This window comes from Hibiscus syriacus, unplaced genomic scaffold, assembly GCF_006381635.1.
Source record: "Hibiscus syriacus cultivar Baekdansim isolate YM2019G1 unplaced genomic scaffold, ASM638163v2 tig00111693_pilon, whole genome shotgun sequence".
Classification (NCBI taxonomy): Eukaryota; Viridiplantae; Streptophyta; class Magnoliopsida; order Malvales; family Malvaceae; genus Hibiscus; species Hibiscus syriacus.
In genome coordinates this window covers 808,457-828,847 of record NW_024063156.1, presented here as the reverse complement: position 1 = coordinate 828,847, position 20,391 = coordinate 808,457, and the positions used below count along the sequence as shown (strand labels likewise).

The following is a 20,391-nucleotide window of genomic DNA, read 5'->3' as shown; positions in this document are numbered from 1 at the left end:
CATAAATCATGGCACTAACCCTCTGGTCCACATACAAATCTTGTCAAATATATAAAAAGAAAAGGTAAATATGTTCGAATGGCTAAGCAATACAAGAGAACCGGAAGAAACAAATGATATTATATGAATTATCCACCTCGGAGTACCTATCTCTCAACAATCATACATATTTCCTACTATTCTTTTGATATCAAAAGAACACTATTTGCCACAAAAAAAAGTAGGGAAATGGGGGAAACAAAAAACACAAACAAAACAAATATATTAAAAAAGAATTAACAATAATATCCCCTCGACAAGAGAACTGGCCAATTTGGTGAATTATATAATCTACACTTAACCTGGAGATTCCATATTTCCACACCAACTACCTGGATGAAGATTTAATGTACAGCAACCTGAAGAAAAAGAGTGTATGTACTTCACCCGTCCCATTACAAGCCTTTGAAGCAGGATTTGTATGTCATTCTTTAATAGTTGACATAATGAATCATCAAACTGAGGCAGGCAGCAGCGCCTGAGAGAATCATAGCAGCTTGACAGTCGTGTATTCATTCAAACCCAATGCCTACTTTTTCCAAATGGCAAATTTCTTTAGCTACAAAGTCAACGATTTGAAACTCAGAAAAGCTCCTCCGAATTGAACTTGTTCCATGCTTCCTATGTATCATAAAGATAGGATTTACAGTGAGAACGAAAACAAGATGGAAAGAAATGCAGCAGTAACATGACATTAATATGCTAATATACAAATACCACGATTTCCCATCTCAGAAAATGTGACAAATAAAAATAGCAATCAGTACAAACGAGGCTCTAATAGTAAAATAGGACATCAACCATAAAGTTCTTCACGCAAATTTTTTTTAAAGTACCTTGAGCAAGTCAAAGACCTTCTCTGCAACACACTTCTGCTGAAGATTGGCGCCTTTTTGCTGGACTTTATCAGGATGGATGCAAAGTGTCGCCTTTCTGTAAGCCTTTTTAACTGCGGCAGCTGTTATTAAATCTGTCAAAGAAACAGGCTGCCAGCCACATTCAGGCCAAAGAACCTAATCATCAAAGAACAGGAGCAGGAGATAAATTAAAAAAACAGTAACGATATCACATTTTCATGAATTTAAGACATGCAAGCAAAAAAAAAACTGATGAATAGAAACTACTATGAAATTTTCAAGAGACTAAATTCCAAAATCACAAGGCAGTGCTCACATCACGGCAAATTTAATAAGTAGAACATAATTACACCATCAGATGAATGGTGGAAAAGGCATAGCGCAAGACAATAAAGCTTATTCTCAAGCAGTTCAACTACTAGAATACTACACTTACCCTCAAAATAAGTATTTGCTTGTCCAAGCAATTGTGAATGTCAAATTGTGATGCAAGTGTTAGCAAGTCATGCAGAAAAAGAAAGAATTTTTGCGAAGGATCCCATGCTTTCTACAAAGTTCTGCATCAAATGCTTACAATAGATTGACATCCACCTACGCCAAATCTTTCTTAAATGGGTTCCACAGAGTTTAATGCTCAATAAAGAAGTGCATGCCTGGCACAAGAATAGTTCCTTGAGTAGAACAACAAAACTGCCAGAGTAAGATGGTAAGCATCATGAAGGAAAGACACTACGAAGAAGTACTCCATGCTTCAGTACCTTAATTCTAAAGGTCACTGCTAAATCAGACAGTAAACATTACAAGTATTGGAGCTGGACACCTGAAATTGTCAGCTCAATCTCCTTTTCAGTTTTGGGTTATTCTTAAGAGCAGCCATGTTCGGTTATCCATTTAATGTAACAGCATAGCAGAATATTTAAAAAGTTAGGCAGGTACTTGTAACAACATAGCTCATAATTTGCCTTAAAGTCATCTACCACATGTGAAAAATATCTATAAAAAAGGTTAAATATCAGATCGGTGGTATTTAGGCAATAAAATGAGAACAGACAACCAGCACAATATATACTAGAAAATAAAAACAAGGAATACAATAAAGTCTGTTCCTACATAAAATACTGTGTAAGAGAGCACAAACAAGATGAATGGTAGTAATAACATACATATTGCAGTGTTGACAGCAGAGCACGCAAATTTCCCTCTTTTCCAGCAGACCATCTCTTGATCTCATCATCTAGTGTTTCGGCAATCCTCTGAAACAATACCATAATCAATATTAGACGGACAGTAAATACTACAATAAACTTGGTAGACTTAAGCATACACAAGTAGAAACCCATTCATTTGCACATTAACATATATTCTAATGCAGCATAATGCTTTCCAGACAGTAACTATTTCTTTCAACACATAATGTGTGATTATACATTCAATTACTTAAGCCAACTAAATCCAGATGAACATATAATTTGGTTGCAACATTTGTTGGGCAGGTCAGTATATTTTTAGGTTCAGATATTGTTTTAAATCCCTAGTTCAAACTCATCTCACTAATGATACTTGAGTTGCAAAATTGAGTCAAAGTATCGACCAGGTTTTAAACTATTAATAATACCATGTTTAGAAGTCTCAACAAATTATATCATAGAATTATATACAAATTTAATCCGTAAATCAAAGCCACCCATTTCCTTTATACATTAGCATTAGTATAAAAAATGAGTAAACCATCCCAGAGTCAATTTTACAAGTTAACTTATGCATTGTGTGTTCAATAAGGAGGCTAGGGCTAAAGCAAGAAACCTTTATTGTAAGAAGAAGATGATGAAAGAGAATAGAATAAACAATAATAACAAAAATATACTGCATCCACTTACGTGTCTCTCAGCTTGTTCCCTTTGCACTTGAAGGTCACGCTGATTTTTCTCATCCAATGCTTTGGCCTGGATATGCAAACTTAATAGTAAGCCAAGGCCAGTATGCAGTACAGAATTTAGACAGGAAGAAAAAGATAAATGAAATATGCTACGTGGAATACATACCGCACGTTCCTGAGTTCTTTGGTGGCGTTCCAACCTGGCTCTTCTCCTTTCTTCAGTTTCCCCATCAACCTCTTGGAATTCTCCAGATGAAGATGGAGCAGCTTTAGCATCAAAGTAGCTTACTCAATTACAACTATGGAGAAGAACAAACATGATATTAAAAATTACAAAAATCATTATATCTCTAATTTGCAAGCACCTCCAAAATAGAACTGAGATCATCAACAATGTTTGCAGTTGAAGAAGCTTTCCTCCTGCTAGATGCTACTTCAGGCCCTCCCTTACTTTGTCCATCAAACAGGGGATCCTGCATGAGCAACAACACAAGTTAGAAACCAGACAACCTGACACTACAGCATGAGTCAGAAGATGAATACAGCATTGCAGCTTAAGATTCTCACCGATGAGTTAGCTCTTGGCCTTGGAGCACTGCTGGGTTGAGAACCCATAAAGAATGATTCGAGATCGTCGTCATTCTTTTGCTGACTAGCCCTTGCAGTAGCAGCTGCTCTTTCTCGAGCCTCGGCAGCAGCTCTTTCAGCTCTACTCCTTGCTTCAGCTACAGCTTTTGCTGCTGCATTCCTTGACCGTGCTTCCCTCTCTCTTGCTTCTGCAGCAGCTCTTTCTGCTCTTTCTCTAGCCTCAGCTGCTGCCCTTTCACGGGCTTCAGCTTGTGCTCTCTGCACAGCAGCTCTTTCTGCACGTTGTCGAGCTTCAGCAGATGCCTTATCAACAGCTGCCCTTTCAGCTCTAGCACGAGCTTCAGCTGCTGCTCTTTCACGTGCTTCTCTAGTAGCCCGATCAACAGCTTGTCTGGCCCTTTCCTTTTCCCTCTCCATCAGCCTAACTCGTTCCCTTTCTTTCTCGAGCCTTGTTTGTGTTCTCTCCTCCTCTTCCTTTTCCCTCACCAGTTCACATCTCCTTTGCTCTCTCTCTTCCTCCTCTATTTCCCTTTGTTGCCTCACACGCTCCAGCCTCTTTTGCTTTCTCTAGCTTCTCTATCCAAAGCATCTTGCATATCTCTCATCTTATCCATTTGACCAGATTCTTTATTTCTAGCAGCCTTCAAATTCCCTCTCTCCCTCATTTCCTTAGCATGTCTAAATTTAGCCTCTGCCCTATCCATTGCCTCTTTCATGGCGGCAGCAGAAGCAGCAGCAACAGAACTGGTCTCAAAATCATCACCTGGAAAAACTTCAGCCTGATCGAAGTTATTCTGGGCCTTACCCATTGCAAAATCTTCAAGTTCATCAATTTGAGATGTAACATTGCTGCTTGCTGATGTATAAGCTGGCTGAGAGTTGTGTGAGTACTGAGACGAATTTGGGAAAGAAGAAAATTCATTAACCTTCTTTTTTGCATTCGTGGAAGAAGATGAGCTTGGCATTGGCTTTGAAGCTTGTGGTGGCCTTGGAGGCGGTGGTCTTGAAGGGGGAGGAGCACTAGTAGGTTGTGTAAAGAGGGAATCTCTGATATGGTAAGCCACACATCATCAAATGTGTCGAAGTTCTCAGATCTTGGAGTTGTATTTACCTGGGAACTAGTATCATTAGAAACAACATTCGGGTAAGCAGGAGGGCTAGTAGCTCGACCACCAGAACTATGAAAATTAGTTGACATACTGGGCATGTCAAACACAGGTTGAGATGCCGGAAAATCTCCCATATAAGGCATCCTCTTCTTTGTGTAGTGCTCAAACTCTTCATCCTTTGGCTCTTCACCAGCTGAAGTTTGTGGTCCACTTGAAGTTCTTAAAGGGCTCCTATCCTCCCCCCTCTTATTAACCTCAGATGACACAAAAGGTACAGATTTCCAATACCTTCAAGAGGATCTAAATCATCAAACACTCCCCCACTACCAGATGAACTCTCCACTCTTGACTTCCCAGATCCGTGAAGTTTACTTATTACTTCTGAGGGGTCTGTAAACAACACAGAGGACGAATCTGCAGGGTCAGATGTTGATCCTAAGACAACAAAAGGGTCCTCCATCAAATTGGAACCAGTCTTACTTGAATTTGAGGCTGGATTCTGGGACTGACCAGCCTCTGAAGTTGACCTGTCCAAAGAATGGAGCATGATATCAGCAAACATTTGCATGGTAAAGCTAACTATTATAAGAACAAGAACTAAAAGACAGCATTGGACAAATACAGAACTGAAAAGAAAAATACATGATCTCAACTTTGAACAAAGTGTTCAAAGCCCAAACATACCCCCTTTTAGTTACCCTTATTCGCACTTAATCCAAAAGTAATGTGCACTAAGAGTTTCCGATTAATCAAAATCACAATTGAATGACAATAAGTTTTTATCTTTGGTTATTTATCTCTTCTAAGTCTGGCTACAAATTAAAAATTTACAAGTAAAAACACCATGAAAGACAATTGATATTTTACTGAAGTTAATTGGAAAAGCTATGTCCATGTTTCTAACTAACATTTCAAGAAAATCCAAAAAAAAAAAAAGGAAGAGGATGTTATCATAATCATAAATCATAAGAAAATCTCAAATTTTCTAGTAGCACATTTTGGCCTAACTCATTTACAGCATTTTCTGTTTTTTCTTTTTTGCCAGTTTACAAAAACATTAAAAAACCAACAAAATGTCACCTAACCAATGAATTTAATCTTGGAGTTTTTCCACTTTAAAATAGAAATAAACAGAGGATGGCGTATTTCTCAACCAACAAAAGAGATATGCAGAGCCAGTACATGACCAGATAAGGATTAATAGAGTTCCATCAGCATTTATGTGATGTATGTCTTAAGCAAGTCATATTCACGTAAGTATGAACCTGGTGTGACACACACACCATGGAAGTACGAACATAACTATTTTGGAACCATTAAGCATCAAAACTGAGTCGTCTGAAGAAGCTATGGGTTGATGGCTTTTATGTTAATCACCAACTTTGAGACTCAATAAAGATACAAAAGAGCATAAGCCCCCCACACCGGAATCAGAGAAATGCATATTTTTCGTTTAGCAACTAATACAAAGCAAAAAAAGGTACAACTTTAAGCGGCAAAAACACTGCCTTAGGTAGCTCCCCTGATCCTAAACGTAGCTTGCTACAGTGGTTGCTACCCCAGATGAGATGCTCCCTCAAATATGCAACAGAGCCAAAGTAAATATATTCCACAGGGGAGAAAAAATCCACATTATTTGTTCTATATCCAGTACGGATTTGCAGTGTATCAGCATTTTATAACAACACAACATTTAGGTAAGATAATTCAGTGTTGATCAACTCAAGCAAAGTGTTGCTTCCATAGAACAAAACATTTAAGGAAAAAGCTAGAACGCCATGCAGTTGAGAAACCAGACAAATAACAGCCATTAATTGATAAATAAATCTAGAATCTCTGACTTGTCTTAGCGAAAATTGTCTTCTTTAGTCATTTTATCGGCAATCCACGAATGAATCACACAAAAGTCATTTTATCAAAAATCCCAACATAGAACATATATTGGACAAAAAATTAACTTGCCAATTTGTCTTAAGTCTATATTTGAATGAAAACTTCTTCCTTTAGTCAATTATAAAAAATCCCACAGCTGAATCATAGAAAGTTCAATTGATTAACTTGCCAATCTTTATAACACACTACCAGAAAATAAGCAATAAGCTTAACCAACTCCATACATAAAACCGATAATTAAATATGCTCATTTCATTAATATACTACCTGCCAAGACCGCAACAAAATCTTGGAATATCATACTAGATTGAACATTTAAGCATTTGTGCTTCTATGCCTTTTGATATGAAAAAACAGCACAATACCTAAACTGTGGTATCAGAAAAAAATGGACGACAACAACACATCAAAAAATCAGTATGATGTTCGTTGGTTTCAAAATGAAAGTCTTTATAAGCCGGAAATACCTCACGGGTGCAGGAGAGCTACTCCGGCCAAAACCAGGAAGCAAATCATCAAATAAAGGAGCATCTTTCTCTGCTTTCACTCTCTCACTATTAAACTTCGTCTCCGTCTCTTTCCTCCCTAGGTTCCCAAGCAGGTCATCCAACGGCGAGCTGCTCGCCGACTTATGCTTGGGAGGAGGTGGAGACCCCGGGACCGAAAATACGTCATCGAACTTAGCAGCCGAAGTCGTGGAAGAGCTCTTGATCCCAGGCAATCCATCGAAAAGATCGTCATCGTAAACAGGCTTGTCATACACCGGTGGCTTCGACTCCTTAAAAAACGAGTCATAATCGAACGACGAGGTTTGCACGGTTGAGGCTCGAGATTCGGATGAGTACTTGGGGGGTCCACCGTAGACATCATTGAACGAGAGTCCGTCGCGATCATGATCGTCGAAAATGGGATTGGATGACGAGTTAGCGTTTGTGGATGAAGATCGGTTATAATCGGATCGGTACCCGTAATTCGGACCGGAAGAAGGGTTCCGAGGAGGTGCCATAGGGGCTGATTTACCTTGGGGTTTGATCCCAAAATCTTTCGCAAATAAATCTGGAAAATCATCCATTTCAAAATCGGATTATTGGATCAGACCGGCTGTTTATTTCCAATTTCGTCGCAGATTTGCCGAACCGATTTCGCGGCCCCTAAAAATTTCCCTGAAAGATTAGATCTGAGGAGACAAAAGAGAAAGAAAAAAAAAGTAACAAGTGGAGGTTAAGGAGTCAATTCTCGAATTATTTTGAGCAAAAAAATGAAGGGCGAAAGGAAGTAAAACGGAAAATTACGTTTTCGCTACTTTTATCTTTTTATTTTTCGCTCTTTCCTTCCCTTCGTCTCCCCACTATCTCTGCCCGATTCCCACACCGGTTTTGCATTTTTTCTCTCTCATTTTTGCCTTTTAGTTTAGGTGAATTTTAGCCATAGAAGCCTTGAAAGTATTAATATTTGTATAGGAACCCATAATATTTTAAATCTTCGCGAATCTTAAAACAATCTTGGACCTAAATTCCAACATTTTAAAAAATATATACTAAAATAACAATTTGATTAAAAGCTTTTATACTAAAATAACACTAGCACTATAGCCATGGTTACTAATCTTGTAATGCATATCAAGACTAAACATGTTAATTTACACTTGCATTTTGTTTGAGAAAAAGTGATGGGAACATACGGTAGAGGTCAACTAAGTACCAGTTAGTTGTCCAATTGCAAATATTTTAGGGTAAAGTACATAAATGGTCCCTTGACTATATGGTGCTACTGTATCGAGTCCATCAACTATAAAAAGTTATAAAATGATCCTCTAAGTATAAGGTGTTGCTTTGTTAAATCTCTGAACTATTAAAAGTTATAAAATGATAACTTGACAATTTATATGTTCCAAACTCATTCTTTTTTGTTAAAAAATTGATGGTAATATGAGTTGTACTTTAGTATGTTGACTAAGATATGATAAAATATGATCTCATAATATCAAACGACTATGATATCTCTTTCAACATGTTAATGTTCATGTCAGACGATCGTCAATTTTTTAACATGCTGGTTTGGAACATAATGAGCAATCAGGTGACCATTTTGTAACTTTTAATAGTCAAGAGACTCAACAAGATAACACCCTGTAATTGGAGACCATTTTATAACTTATAATAGTTTAGAGACTAAACAAAATAATATCACATAGTTAGGGGACCATGGTGTACTTTACCCAATCCATTTTTACTTCAACACTTTGAAAATCCATGCATAACTCTTGCCGTGCAATTTCAATAAGTAAAAGAAAAAAAAGTAGAGTGAATGTTAAGAGAGGAAATGTCTAAAATATACAATTAAAAAAATATTATTAAAAATATTATTATTTTTTAATATTTTTAGTAAAATATTATTTAAAATATTATTTTTTTTTATCAAAAATATTATTATTATGCGCTACCTAAAATGTTAAATATTTTCGGTAAAGTTTTACTTAAAATATTATTTTTTTTATCGAAAATTAGTTATCGCTTTACCAAAAATATTAAAAAATAATAATATTTCTTCTGACTCATTTCTTTAACCGTTTATTAAGTCTGACATACAGAAGAACTACACAGTTAGAGCAGTTAAGGTCCAATAACAGTTTTTTTTGGGGGGGGGGTTAACTGGGTTTGTTGTGTTTCATCCGGAGCTGACCTGTTAACTGACAATTGGTTAAAAATGTTAGGGTTGTTCATCGGGTCTATTATATAAGCATGTATCAGGCTGAAAGCCCGATTAACAAGTTTACTCCATTAATGCCATTTTTCTGTCAATTTTATAGGATTTTCAATCTTAACAAAATTTAATATATTGCTCTCTCTTTTCTCACGTTCTTTGTTTCAGATTCACTGATAAATTATTTTTGGATCATCGGAGCTGCTTCAACACAAGGTTGTATCTCAACGCGGGCTGCGTATCAGCCAAGATGACGACGACGATGTCGCCTTCGTAGTTGTTCGAATTGACGGGTGTTTGTCTGGAATTATAAGGATGCAAATCTTGGAATGGCGCGGAATTGTAAATTTGATGTATCTCAAGTAATTGATCAGGTAAAGGAACTCAAAGAGGAAGGTGATGAGTTATTTGCAAAGGGAATAGAAACGAAATGGAACGATGAATTCTTTATTTTTATATAAAAATATATATTTCTATCTTCTATTGCTTTTATATTTTCGGATGAATGAAATTAATAAACTTAAATTGTTTTTTATAATTTGTTGAAATTTTATTTTTTTATAATTTTTATAATTATTTTTGTAACGTCCTCAATACCGGGTTAATGATTAAATTGTAAAATTTCAGAATTTGAGGATAAAAGTATAATAGTTGAATATTTTAATGATTTATGTGGAGATATTTCCTGAAATTTATTAGTAATTATTAAAAGAATGAAATGACAAAATGGTCATTTGACTTGGAAATGAAAAAAAAATGATATATATGTAGGTGGGGATAAGATGAAGGAGATATTTTCTCCACTTCTCTTCTTCATCTTCTTTCTTCTTCCTCCTCCACGTGAGAGCTCAAGCAAAAGGTAAGAGTTCTTCGTTGTTGATTATTAGCTGAAATTTAAGTTGGGTTTTGGTCCTTAGATAATAATTAAGTTTAAGGAAAGATTAATTTGTCTTAAAATCAAAAGATGAAGAAGTTATGAAATATTAAAGAAAATGGGGTTTTAAGTGAAATTTTGAATAAGAAGGTTTAAATGAATTTGGAGGATGAATTTGACTTGTCATACATGAGAATAAGAAGTTAGAAGTGTTAGAATTAAGTTTGGATAATATAGAAAATTTGGTATAATTCTTAGTTTTAAGAATTTGGATGAAATATGGAAGATTATAAGGTGTTGGAATGATAGGATTTTGTTAAAGTTGTTATAAATGAATTTAGTAGCATAATAAGGATTTTATACATGAAATTTTGGGAGAAGTGTTGATGATTTTCGGATGAAATAGCCTATTCTAGGCAGATGCACCGATGCACTATGAGTGTGTACCAATGCACTAAGACAAATTTTGAAGGTGTATCGATACATTAAGGAGTGCATCGATGCATGGAAGTTTCGAAGCTATTTTGGGTACCGATGCACCCATAGTGCATCGATACACCTCTAAAGGAAAAATGGAATTTTGGTTCATTAAACTAGCTTAAGTTATTAACATCAAGTTATAAGGTTTAAGCTTATGATATTCATATCGGAAATTATGTTTTATGTAGATATTGAGCCTAAACAAGTTCCGGAACAATCAAAGAATTAGGATCGAATCAAAGCAAGGCTAAGGTGAGTGTGCAATTTAATTGTACGTATGTTATTAATCAAACATTGGCTTGCGATGAGTCAGTGACGGAGTTACTATGGTAAGAAGTAACTCCTAAAAGGTTATATGATTGAGGTGATTCTTATGAGTGTATATGTTAAATGATATATGTGAGTACATGATTATGTGATGGTAAATATGTATAAAGGAAATAAGTGATAATATGAGAATCTATTATAAGATATACGATATAAAAATGTGATAGTGAACTATGTGAAAGAACCATGAGATACATGAGCTTATATGAATAAGTTTATATGTTATTCTCATGTGACATGACCTACATGATTATATGTTATATGCATAATTATGCATGAGTTATGTCTGACATGTTATTCTACGAGCTATGTGACTTATGAACATGAAATCATATGAAAAGTGACACGAATTACATGAAAGTAAACTACGTGATTATATGCACATGTGATATGTGACAGAATAAAAGAAATATGTGATCATAAGAGAAATGACATGAATACATGAGCATATGAAACATAAAAATAAATGCCCATGGTATATGATACGAGAGCGATAGGTATAGTTGGCATGCCAAGAGTCGAGGGTTTACCTATGTCTTTCAGGATATATGGACAGGATTACCTATGTTCTAAGGAACATATTGACAGTTTACCTAGGTTCTTCTGGACCTATGGACAGTTGCCGAGGTTCTTAATGACCTCTAGATAGGTCCTTCGGGACATTTATACGAGCTGTGGTGACAGCATAGTGGTGCACAACCTCAATGTACTCAAATATCTTAAGTTCTCAGTAATGTACACAGGCTTACAAAAGGTATCAAAAGTGTTTGCATTATTACATATTATCAATTTATTATTATTTACATGGAATCATATACGACATGATTGAATAAGTAGAGATGATATGTTTGTATGTATATGAAATGCATTATTGTTATTATATGTTATGCCTCACTAAGTCTATGACTTAGCGTGCAAGTGTTTTACACGTAAGCACAAAAAAGCAGAGAGATCCATTATAAGCTCAACAAAACAACATAACTCCACTTGAAGGTCAGATCAGAAGTAGATTAAATAATATGTCTTATTATGTGAAAATAGGTTGGCATGTAAACAAAGTCGATAAATTAAGTATTTATGCTCTGATCGAATTTTGTAATGTTTTAAACGTATTTATGTAAATGTAAATGGATAGTAATTAACGGTTTAATTTTTACGAGTTTTATGTACATTTTATGAAAATCACAGTAGCAGTGCATCGATGCACAATTTGCATTCGAAATTTTTGTGCATCGGTGCACTGTAGCAATGTATCGGTGCATTGTAGCACTGTTCATTACTGCTCACGATACTGTTCATACCGTATAATATTGTTCATAAGTACGTATTTGTTTCAAAGTTTTATAATGAAGCATAATTTAATAGTATTTATTGTATTTTCTTAATATAAGTCCAAAGGTTCTGTATTTTGTTAAGAATTTTGTTTTAAAAAGTCAATGTGACATCTCAGACTCGTATTCGGGTCGGATACGGGTTGGGGTGTTACAATTTTATTATTTTCCGGCTTTTATAATTTTATTTTTTTATTTCTAAATTATTTTTTTAAGAAAAAAATTAGCTTGTCAACTATTTTTGTGTTAATGTCAACTAAATCAAAAGGACTTATTTGATCTTTATTTTTTAATTAAAAATTATGTCACCACTTTATTCATATTTTTCTTCCTTGAAGTATACATACATATATTTGTTTTAGTGTTGAAATTGTTTTATTTCATTTATCCTTAAATTATTATTTTCGTTTATTTTTCTTTAAAATTACATCTGTTTAATAACAAATTGTCATATTTAGGAATGAACATTTCACTCAAATTTGATGAATTTTGATTATATTAAACTTAATTAGATTGATTTTTTATTTTGAAAATTCAAGTTCAATTTAGGTCTAGTCTAATTTGGACTTGGGAGGAAAATAATCCGACCAAATATAATATTATAATTATCTATTATATTTTAAGAGATAATTTCCTATTTGCCCTTCTTATTTTATTTATTTACAATTAGATCCTTAATTTACATAATATATATAGGTTGGGCCAAGTGTGAATTTTAACATAAAAAAAACCAAATTTTGAATCGAGGAGATCCTTCTAAACTCGAATCGAATCAAATACGAGTAAAAGAATTTAATTTTTGAATTGAATTCAAATAGATAAAAATCCATCTCAATCCATTCATAATCATCCCTAACAATATTCTATTTTCTTGGAATAAATTGATATAAAAATAATAATTTAAGAGAGAAATTAAAAAATAATTTGGCATGTTGGGAAATGATTGTTTTAAGTAATGCACCAAATCCAGGCATTTAAAACGAGGTGTAGAGCTGTCAAATAGGACCGGGGGTCCATAATTTTTAATATTTGATATATTTTTAATTCAGTAGAATTGACAACTTAAGTTATTATCTATTAGATTTTATATTAATATTCAGATGGGTTTAAATTAACTCAAAAACTTTAATTTTCTCATTTTTTACAAAATATAAAAATAAAAGGGTAAATTACACCGAAGATTACGTATTTATACGTTTAGTAAAATATAAGTCAACTTTTTTCTAAAAGTTACAAATAAGTTCTTCAATTAAAATATTATTATAAACAAAACGCTATGTTGTTAAAAATGAGATGGAATAGTTTAACGTGACCTTATATAATAATATTTTTAGTCCCGAAATTTATACATTCTATTTAATTATGTCTCAATTCAAAATAATTTAATAAATTTAACAGTTATATTTAGAAATCACATCAATTTAGTTGGTGATACTGTCAAAGCAAACGAACCGATCAAATAAAATAAATTGTTGGATAATTGCATTTATGAAGTAATAACAAGTTATTGTTAAACTGTTATTATACAAAAAAGTAATACAATACTTTTTAGAGAAGAAAAAATAATTTAAGAGAAAAACAAAGATTAAAATGATGTAATATTTAAATATAAATGATTAAATTTATTAAATTATTTTTAATTATAACAAATTGATAAATTATATAAGTTTTAAATACTATAAATATTATTATACAAGGACAAGTTACTGTTCCATTTTAATTTTAACGAATGGCAAAATGTTTGTAATGATATTTTAATTGAATGATTTATTTATATCTTTTTAAAAGCATATGATCTGTTTAATGTCAACTTTATAATTAAGTGACAATGAGGTGTAATTTATCCAAAATAAAAAATAACCAAACGAAGACGAGCCAAAAAAAAAACATAAAGAGGTGTAAAGGGAGCAAATACGCGCAAGTCGTCGGCATTATTTGTTTTTCTTTGCCGAGGCGGTATAACGCTCTCCACAAATTGCTTCATCGGTTGATCTCACCCAGAATCCATGGATTCTAATTCCCAACAACAAGGTCCGATTTCTTTATTCTGTTGATTTTTGTTAGTTTAGATCATCCTGTTTTGAGCCATCGATCGATTCAATATAGAAATATATAATTGTATGGTTTTCGATTATTATTGCTTGATTTGTTTAGTTGGTCCTGCTTGATTAGTTGCTTTGTGAAGGGAATTGAAGAATCCGCCCAATTTATATTTCTAATTATGGGTTTTTCTTGCGTGGATTCCTTTTTTAATGATAGAATAAGGTCAAGACATTAACGGATAATTTAACTTGGTTCGGGTGTTAACAAATTTGAATATTTGCAACCCCCCCAATTTGATTGTAATTTTACATTATCAACTGCAGCTACCGGTGGCTCTCCGCCTAAACCATGGGAGCAAGCTGGAGGCTCGTCTGGTTCCGGACCGTTTAAGCCACCCTCACCTGGCAGCACCAGTGATGTGGTTGAGGCATCTGGAACAGCAAGACCAGGTGAAATTGTTTCTACTGCTGATGTGACTGCTGCTGTGAATAGAAATGCTGTTAATAGGCCTTTACCCAGCAGGCCTTGGGAGCAACAGAACTATAAAAACCACTTATGGAGGTAAAGTGTTAATTCATCTATTACAATACCCGATAGTTGCTTATTGTGGAGCTTGTCTAAGTTGGTTTTTGATTCAGGGTATGGTTCTGGCTTAAACTACAACTCAGGGTATGGTTCTGGAATGTATGGTTCATCATATGGTGGAGTAGGTTCTTATGGTGGTGGATTGTATGGAAACAACATGTATAGAGGAGGTTATGGTGGTCTATATGGAAACTCTGGAATGTATGGTGGTGAATGTATGGCAGTGGACTCGGTGGCTTTGGGGGTCCAATGGGTGGTTATGGGATGGGCATGGGTCCATATGGTGAGCAAGATCCAAATAATCCTTTTGGTGCTCCTCCATCCCCACCAGGCTTTTGGATGTCATTCCTCCGCGTGGTAATTTATTTCAAATCTTATAGTTTATTTTGTTTTATCTGATTAAATGTAAATAATATCATCTGTTACGTAGAGCGTCTGATCCTCGTTGTAATGACAGCCCGCCACCTTGGCCATTGACTCCTTTTTGTCATTGGCTCTGTTCTTGAGCTCAAGATATGCACTCCAGGAAATATTCACATGCTTTATCATTTCGCTGTCCATTTTCTAAAGAACTAAAATTGACCTATGGAGAGGAAGGTATCAATTGTAGCTTTGTTGGTTCGAGGTTGCTCAGGATCTTGCATGGAGTGCATGTCCATTGACCATTGTGACATTTCTTTAACACTAAAATGTCAGAAACACTTGATGGCTGTTATTTAACTCGAGACTTTTTTGACAATCAATTTAGATTCTAGGCTACTTTGAGCCGATCAATTTTTTTTTTGTGCTTGGGAATAAGGTTAGAAGGAAGTGTGTACTAAAAAATGGAGAATTTGTCATAAACATTTGCGGATGCTATTGCATGACATATATTTATGAATCTATACCTTTGTGTTGCATTTTCACTACAACATAGTCATAATTGCTTCCTTCACTGAATGCAGATGCAAGGTGTTGTTAACTGCTTTGGCCGGATATCTATTCTGATAGACCAGAATACACAAGCATTCCACATGTTTATGACTGCTCTTCTTCAGGTGCTGCATTTGCTATTCTTACCTCCCCATCTTTCCAACTTGATATGGAATCATCAAATTGGAGTTGATTTTCTTAAGTAATAATAGTTGAATCAACGAATATTGTGTTTTAGTGAGTGAGATTTTTTACATGACTTATGGCATCATTTTGCAGCTTTTTGATCGCGGGGGACTATTGTACGGAGAGTTGGCTAGATTCGTGTTAAGACTGCTGGGAATCAAAACAAAACCCCAAAAGCCTAATCAACCAGGTCCTCCCGGACTCCCAGGACCCCATAATCCTCGTGGGAATCAAAACTTTATTGAGGGGCCAAAGGCTGCTCCAAGTGGTGCCTGGGACAATGTATGGGGAAAAAATTAGTTTGATTGTCAACAATTAAAGATTGACCTGAAATTTAGCAAGGCTTGGCCAGAGCACAGATGAGACTAGTACAGCTACTTGCACCAGGTACAATCCTGCTTGATGATGGCTAGGTGGGGCTCATCTGAAGCATGTGACCATAGTATTAATCTGTTAAGTACTACAAGAGTGTTAAAAAAATTGTGACATAATAATAGCCTTAAAATGTACTCGTAGGCATCTTGAATGCTAAGGCAGTAAAAGTATGATTCATTTGTTTATCTCTTAGGTCCCAAGTTTGATCCCCAGATCCATTCATGTTTTTCTTAATTCATATTTGTAAATATTAAGGGTTAAATTTATTAGATTATTTTTAAATTATGATCAAATTGACCCTTGAAGACCTCACTAAGCTCCGCCCCTGCGTATCCTAACCAGTCGTACAACAGAACTCCTCTTATATCAATATTTATATAGGCACCACCGATATTTTTTTAAGAAAAGAAAAAGAAAAAATTCATTATTAAAATTAATATATATATATATAAATATATGAACGCCATTCTTTATTTTAATGTTTTACACCCAAAATAACCTTTTAACCGACAAGATTCAATAAATTGTTTTATCCTTAATCACGTCCCTACAAACGTTAACCCCTATTCCATATTCGTGTATAACATGTTTCACACTAGATTAAATAAATATAGGTTCATTTTTTTAATATGATAAAGAGTATAAAAATTATTTAAATGCAAATATCATAATTTATTTATAAGGTTAAATTAGTTTCCCCCCTAAAATTTAGAGGTCAAATTAAAAGGTAACCATGTTATTAACACATTATGTTATCAATCTAACAAAACCCAATAATTCATTGGTCAAAATAAGATATGACGAAAATAAAAGGGACTAGAATATAAAATTTTAAAATTGATGATCGAGATAAGACAAATAAAAGACAAAAGTAATCAGAATATATTATTTTCCCAAAACCAGTGACCGAAATAAGACCAAAGATAAAAGTGAAAACCTGTATAATTTATCCTTAAATTAATTCAATTGTTTTTATTTGATCATTTCAGTTAGTTAATTTATTGGTTTAAAAATAATAAAATAAAAAATTACTGATTATTTAAAAAAATATTCACAACTAATTTTATAATATAAAATTTTAACAATTCCCAATCATTTGTATAATATTTCATTTTACTATACCAAACCATTTAGACTATTTATTCATAATTTAATTAATTCAACTCATCAATCTGATCTAATTCCACCAATTACTCTATATATTGGTTTAATCATACTCTAATATTCTGATGAATTTTGAGTTTTGAATAAATTAAGAGAAAATAAATTACTTTTTCATGTAAAAACATCAATTATAATATTATTTTTATTTTGATGTGAAAATAATATTAGAAATAGAAAAATTACATGTGCAAATACTATTAAGAACAAGTAGAAGAATAAATATACACACAGTGGGCAAAAGATTGAAAATAATACCAAAGTGGGGGAACTATGCAAATAATAATGATTTTTTGTTAGATGCAACACCTCACATGATTGCATATAGATTTAGTGCTTACAATTTCCCTTTTTATATATTAAAGAAATAAAGGAGCAATCAGCAGAAAGATTAACATTAAATAAATTAAATCTAATGACTTGAATACAACAACAACAACAAAACCCTATTCTCATATGCAATGGGGTAAGGAAATCTAATGAGTTGAATGAATCCGTTAAATTGCAAATCCATGATGATACAGGCAATGCAGATACACTCGGCACTGAACTTCTTGAAAGTTTATTGAAAATGGCTCCAACAAAGGAAGAAGAACGTAAGTTGAAGGACTTCAAAGATGATTCACCAGTCAAGCTTGGTCTTGCAGAGAAATTTTTGAAAACAGTTCTTGATATACCGTTCGCGTTCAAAAGGGTGGATGCAATGCTCTACGTAGCTAACTTTGAGAGAAAGTCTTTCAAAACTCTGGAGGTAATTAACCTGTGACTCCATCTCTGTCTGTTTTCAATATGTCCTTGCTTTCTTCCTCCTGCTTATTTTCTTTCTGCTTTTGTTGGTTGCTTGTTTCTGCCTGTATTAAAATGTGAATACTCATTCAACTACCATATCCTTTACAGCAATCCATCTGACTATTCACAATCTTTTGTCACAGGTTTCTCTTCGAAGTAAAAATATGAAGGACTAATATGTTGAGTTACTTGAGTATAGTACCCATTTCAAAAGTCTAAAAAGATTTAGCGTGTGTGTTCACTCACCTGAGCATGCTAGTAATGCTGCTGCTTTCCATAGAATATTGGCAATCTGAATAAACTGTTTGCATTTCTCATTTGCTGCCTATATGAGTCGTAGGCTCCTTTTTTTTCTCCTTCCATGTCAGAGACTTAATGACAGACTAATGAAACTTGTTGCTTTATCGTCGATTATCTTTAGCTGTATCTCATTGAATTTTCCTTTTCACAGACTGCTTGCGAGGAATTGAGAACCAGTAGGATGTTCTTAAAGCTTCTAGAGGCTGTACTCAAGACTGGGAATCGCATGAACGTTGAAACAAACTGTGGTGATGCCCATGCCTTTAAACTCGATACACTCCTAAAGCTTGTTGATGTCAAGGGTGCGGATGGGAAGACCACACTCTTGCATTTTGTTGTACAAGAAATCATAAGAACTGAGGGTTCTCGTCTTTCAAATACTAATGACCAAACAGATAGCTCCACTTCAAACGAAGATGCACGGTGTAGAAAGCTTGGTTTACAAGTTGTGTCTGGTCTCAGTTCAGAGCTCACCAATGTGAAGAAAGCTGCTGCAATGGATTCCGAGGTACTTAACAGCGATGTCTTGAAGCTTTCTAGAGGCATCGAAAACATCAATGACGTTCTGAGATTAAATGAAACAATGATCAGGCAAGAGCAAAGAGAAATTTTCAGAATCGATGAACATGTTTATGAAAATGGCAGAGTAAGAGATTATAAGGATTCGAGCCCATGAAAGCGTGGCACTGTCGCTGGTAAAGGAGATCACGGAATACTTCCATGGGAACTCAACAAAGGAAGAAGCTCACCCATTTAGGATCTTTATGGTGGTGAGGTATTTCCTTACAGTTCTTGAACGAGTCTGCATGGAAGTCGGGATGATAAATGAACGAACCATTGTTAGTTATATTTCCAGTTCCAGTGAATCCAATGATGCAACCAGTGTTCCCAGTTCCAGTGAATCCAATGATGCAACCAGTGTTCCCAGTTCCAGTGAATCCAATAATGTTCCAAGCTTTTCCTGGATTTCAGAGGAGACCACAGTATGGTTCTGGTTCTGATGACGAGACTGCGTCACCTTAGTTGTTTGCTGAAGCTGTAAAATATAAGCTGCCAAAACTGGGTGGCCTGGTCCGCAATATAAGGTCACTGTAATTTATTTATTTTATTTATTTATATTCTTATTTTTATATCTGTATAAATGTACAATAATTTTGGAACAGTTTTGTTCTATATATATATATATATATATATATATATATATATATATATTTATATTATATAATATACTAGAAGAATTTTCTTGGGAAAAATAAGGTAGTCTGTTGATTTACTTGGATGTCTTGTAAGTAAAGTTATCTATTAAACCCTGAATAGCTGAGATAACGGTGTTGATCTGCTTTTGCTTCACTGGTTTTGCTTGCGTCTGCATGTCACCATCAAACGTGCTTCTTCCTCTGTTGCCGGAATCACTTTTCGAATCTTAAATCCGTTCTTGGCCATGGCCTCCGGCCGGACAGTGGACGAGAAATGTACTTTCACCTGACATGACTCGAGGGTAAGAACCAGGGATTTAATAAATAGCATTCGCGGCCACATTTTTTATCGCGTCGCATTTATCACTGTTGCGGATATAACGGATGCTATTGTTGTCATTACGGATATCGCGATCATGAAATTTTTTTTGAATGAGCTGATTTTTTTAATAAAAAACATTCTTTTAAAAAAAATAAAAATTAAAACAATGAAATAATAACGATCTGCTATTTCCGCGATTGGCTTTGATACCGCTATTCTGCCCCTATTTGAATCCCTGGTAAGAACTACCAATGGAAGAAACACCAGAAGTTTTCTTCCATGAAATAAACCAGTTACCGTCTTTGTTTAATATATACATATAAGAATCTAACAGAAAAGGGTGAGCAAAAATCTAACTGTGGCATGAAAAAATCAAAAAAATTTGACCACTTACACTGAAATCTAAACTCAACTTGACTAAAAAAATTTCAAATAAAATTTAAAT

At 34.3% G+C, this 20,391-nt stretch overlaps 1 protein-coding gene and 2 pseudogenes across 1 annotated transcript; 2 read left to right on the top strand and 1 right to left on the bottom strand.

Annotated features, from left to right (window-relative positions):
• Nucleotides 1-97: 97 nt before the first annotated feature.
• Nucleotides 98-7,634, bottom strand: LOC120167645 (annotated as a pseudogene).
• Nucleotides 7,635-13,983: 6,349 nt separating this feature from the next.
• Nucleotides 13,984-16,363, top strand: LOC120167643 (annotated as a pseudogene).
• Nucleotides 16,163-19,104, top strand: LOC120167775 (formin-like protein 1). The gene is made up of 3 exons (XM_039176682.1): nucleotides 16,163-16,190; nucleotides 17,864-18,090; nucleotides 18,580-19,104. The coding sequence occupies exons 1-3, from the start codon at nucleotides 16,163-16,165 to the stop codon at nucleotides 19,102-19,104; spliced, it is 780 nt and encodes a 259-aa protein (XP_039032613.1).
• The last annotated feature ends 1,287 nt before the right edge of the window (nucleotides 19,105-20,391 follow it).

Bases quoted from the DNA above. Each gene is read 5' to 3' on its own strand.
- LOC120167775 (XM_039176682.1), top strand. From the start codon at position 16,163: ATGAGACTAGTACAGCTACTTGCACCAG. The intron at 16,191-17,863 runs GTACAATCCTGC...ATGATGATACAG, and splicing joins AGTACAGCTACTTGCACCAG to GCAATGCAGATACACTCGGC. The intron at 18,091-18,579 runs GTAATTAACCTG...TCCTTTTCACAG, and splicing joins AGTCTTTCAAAACTCTGGAG to ACTGCTTGCGAGGAATTGAG.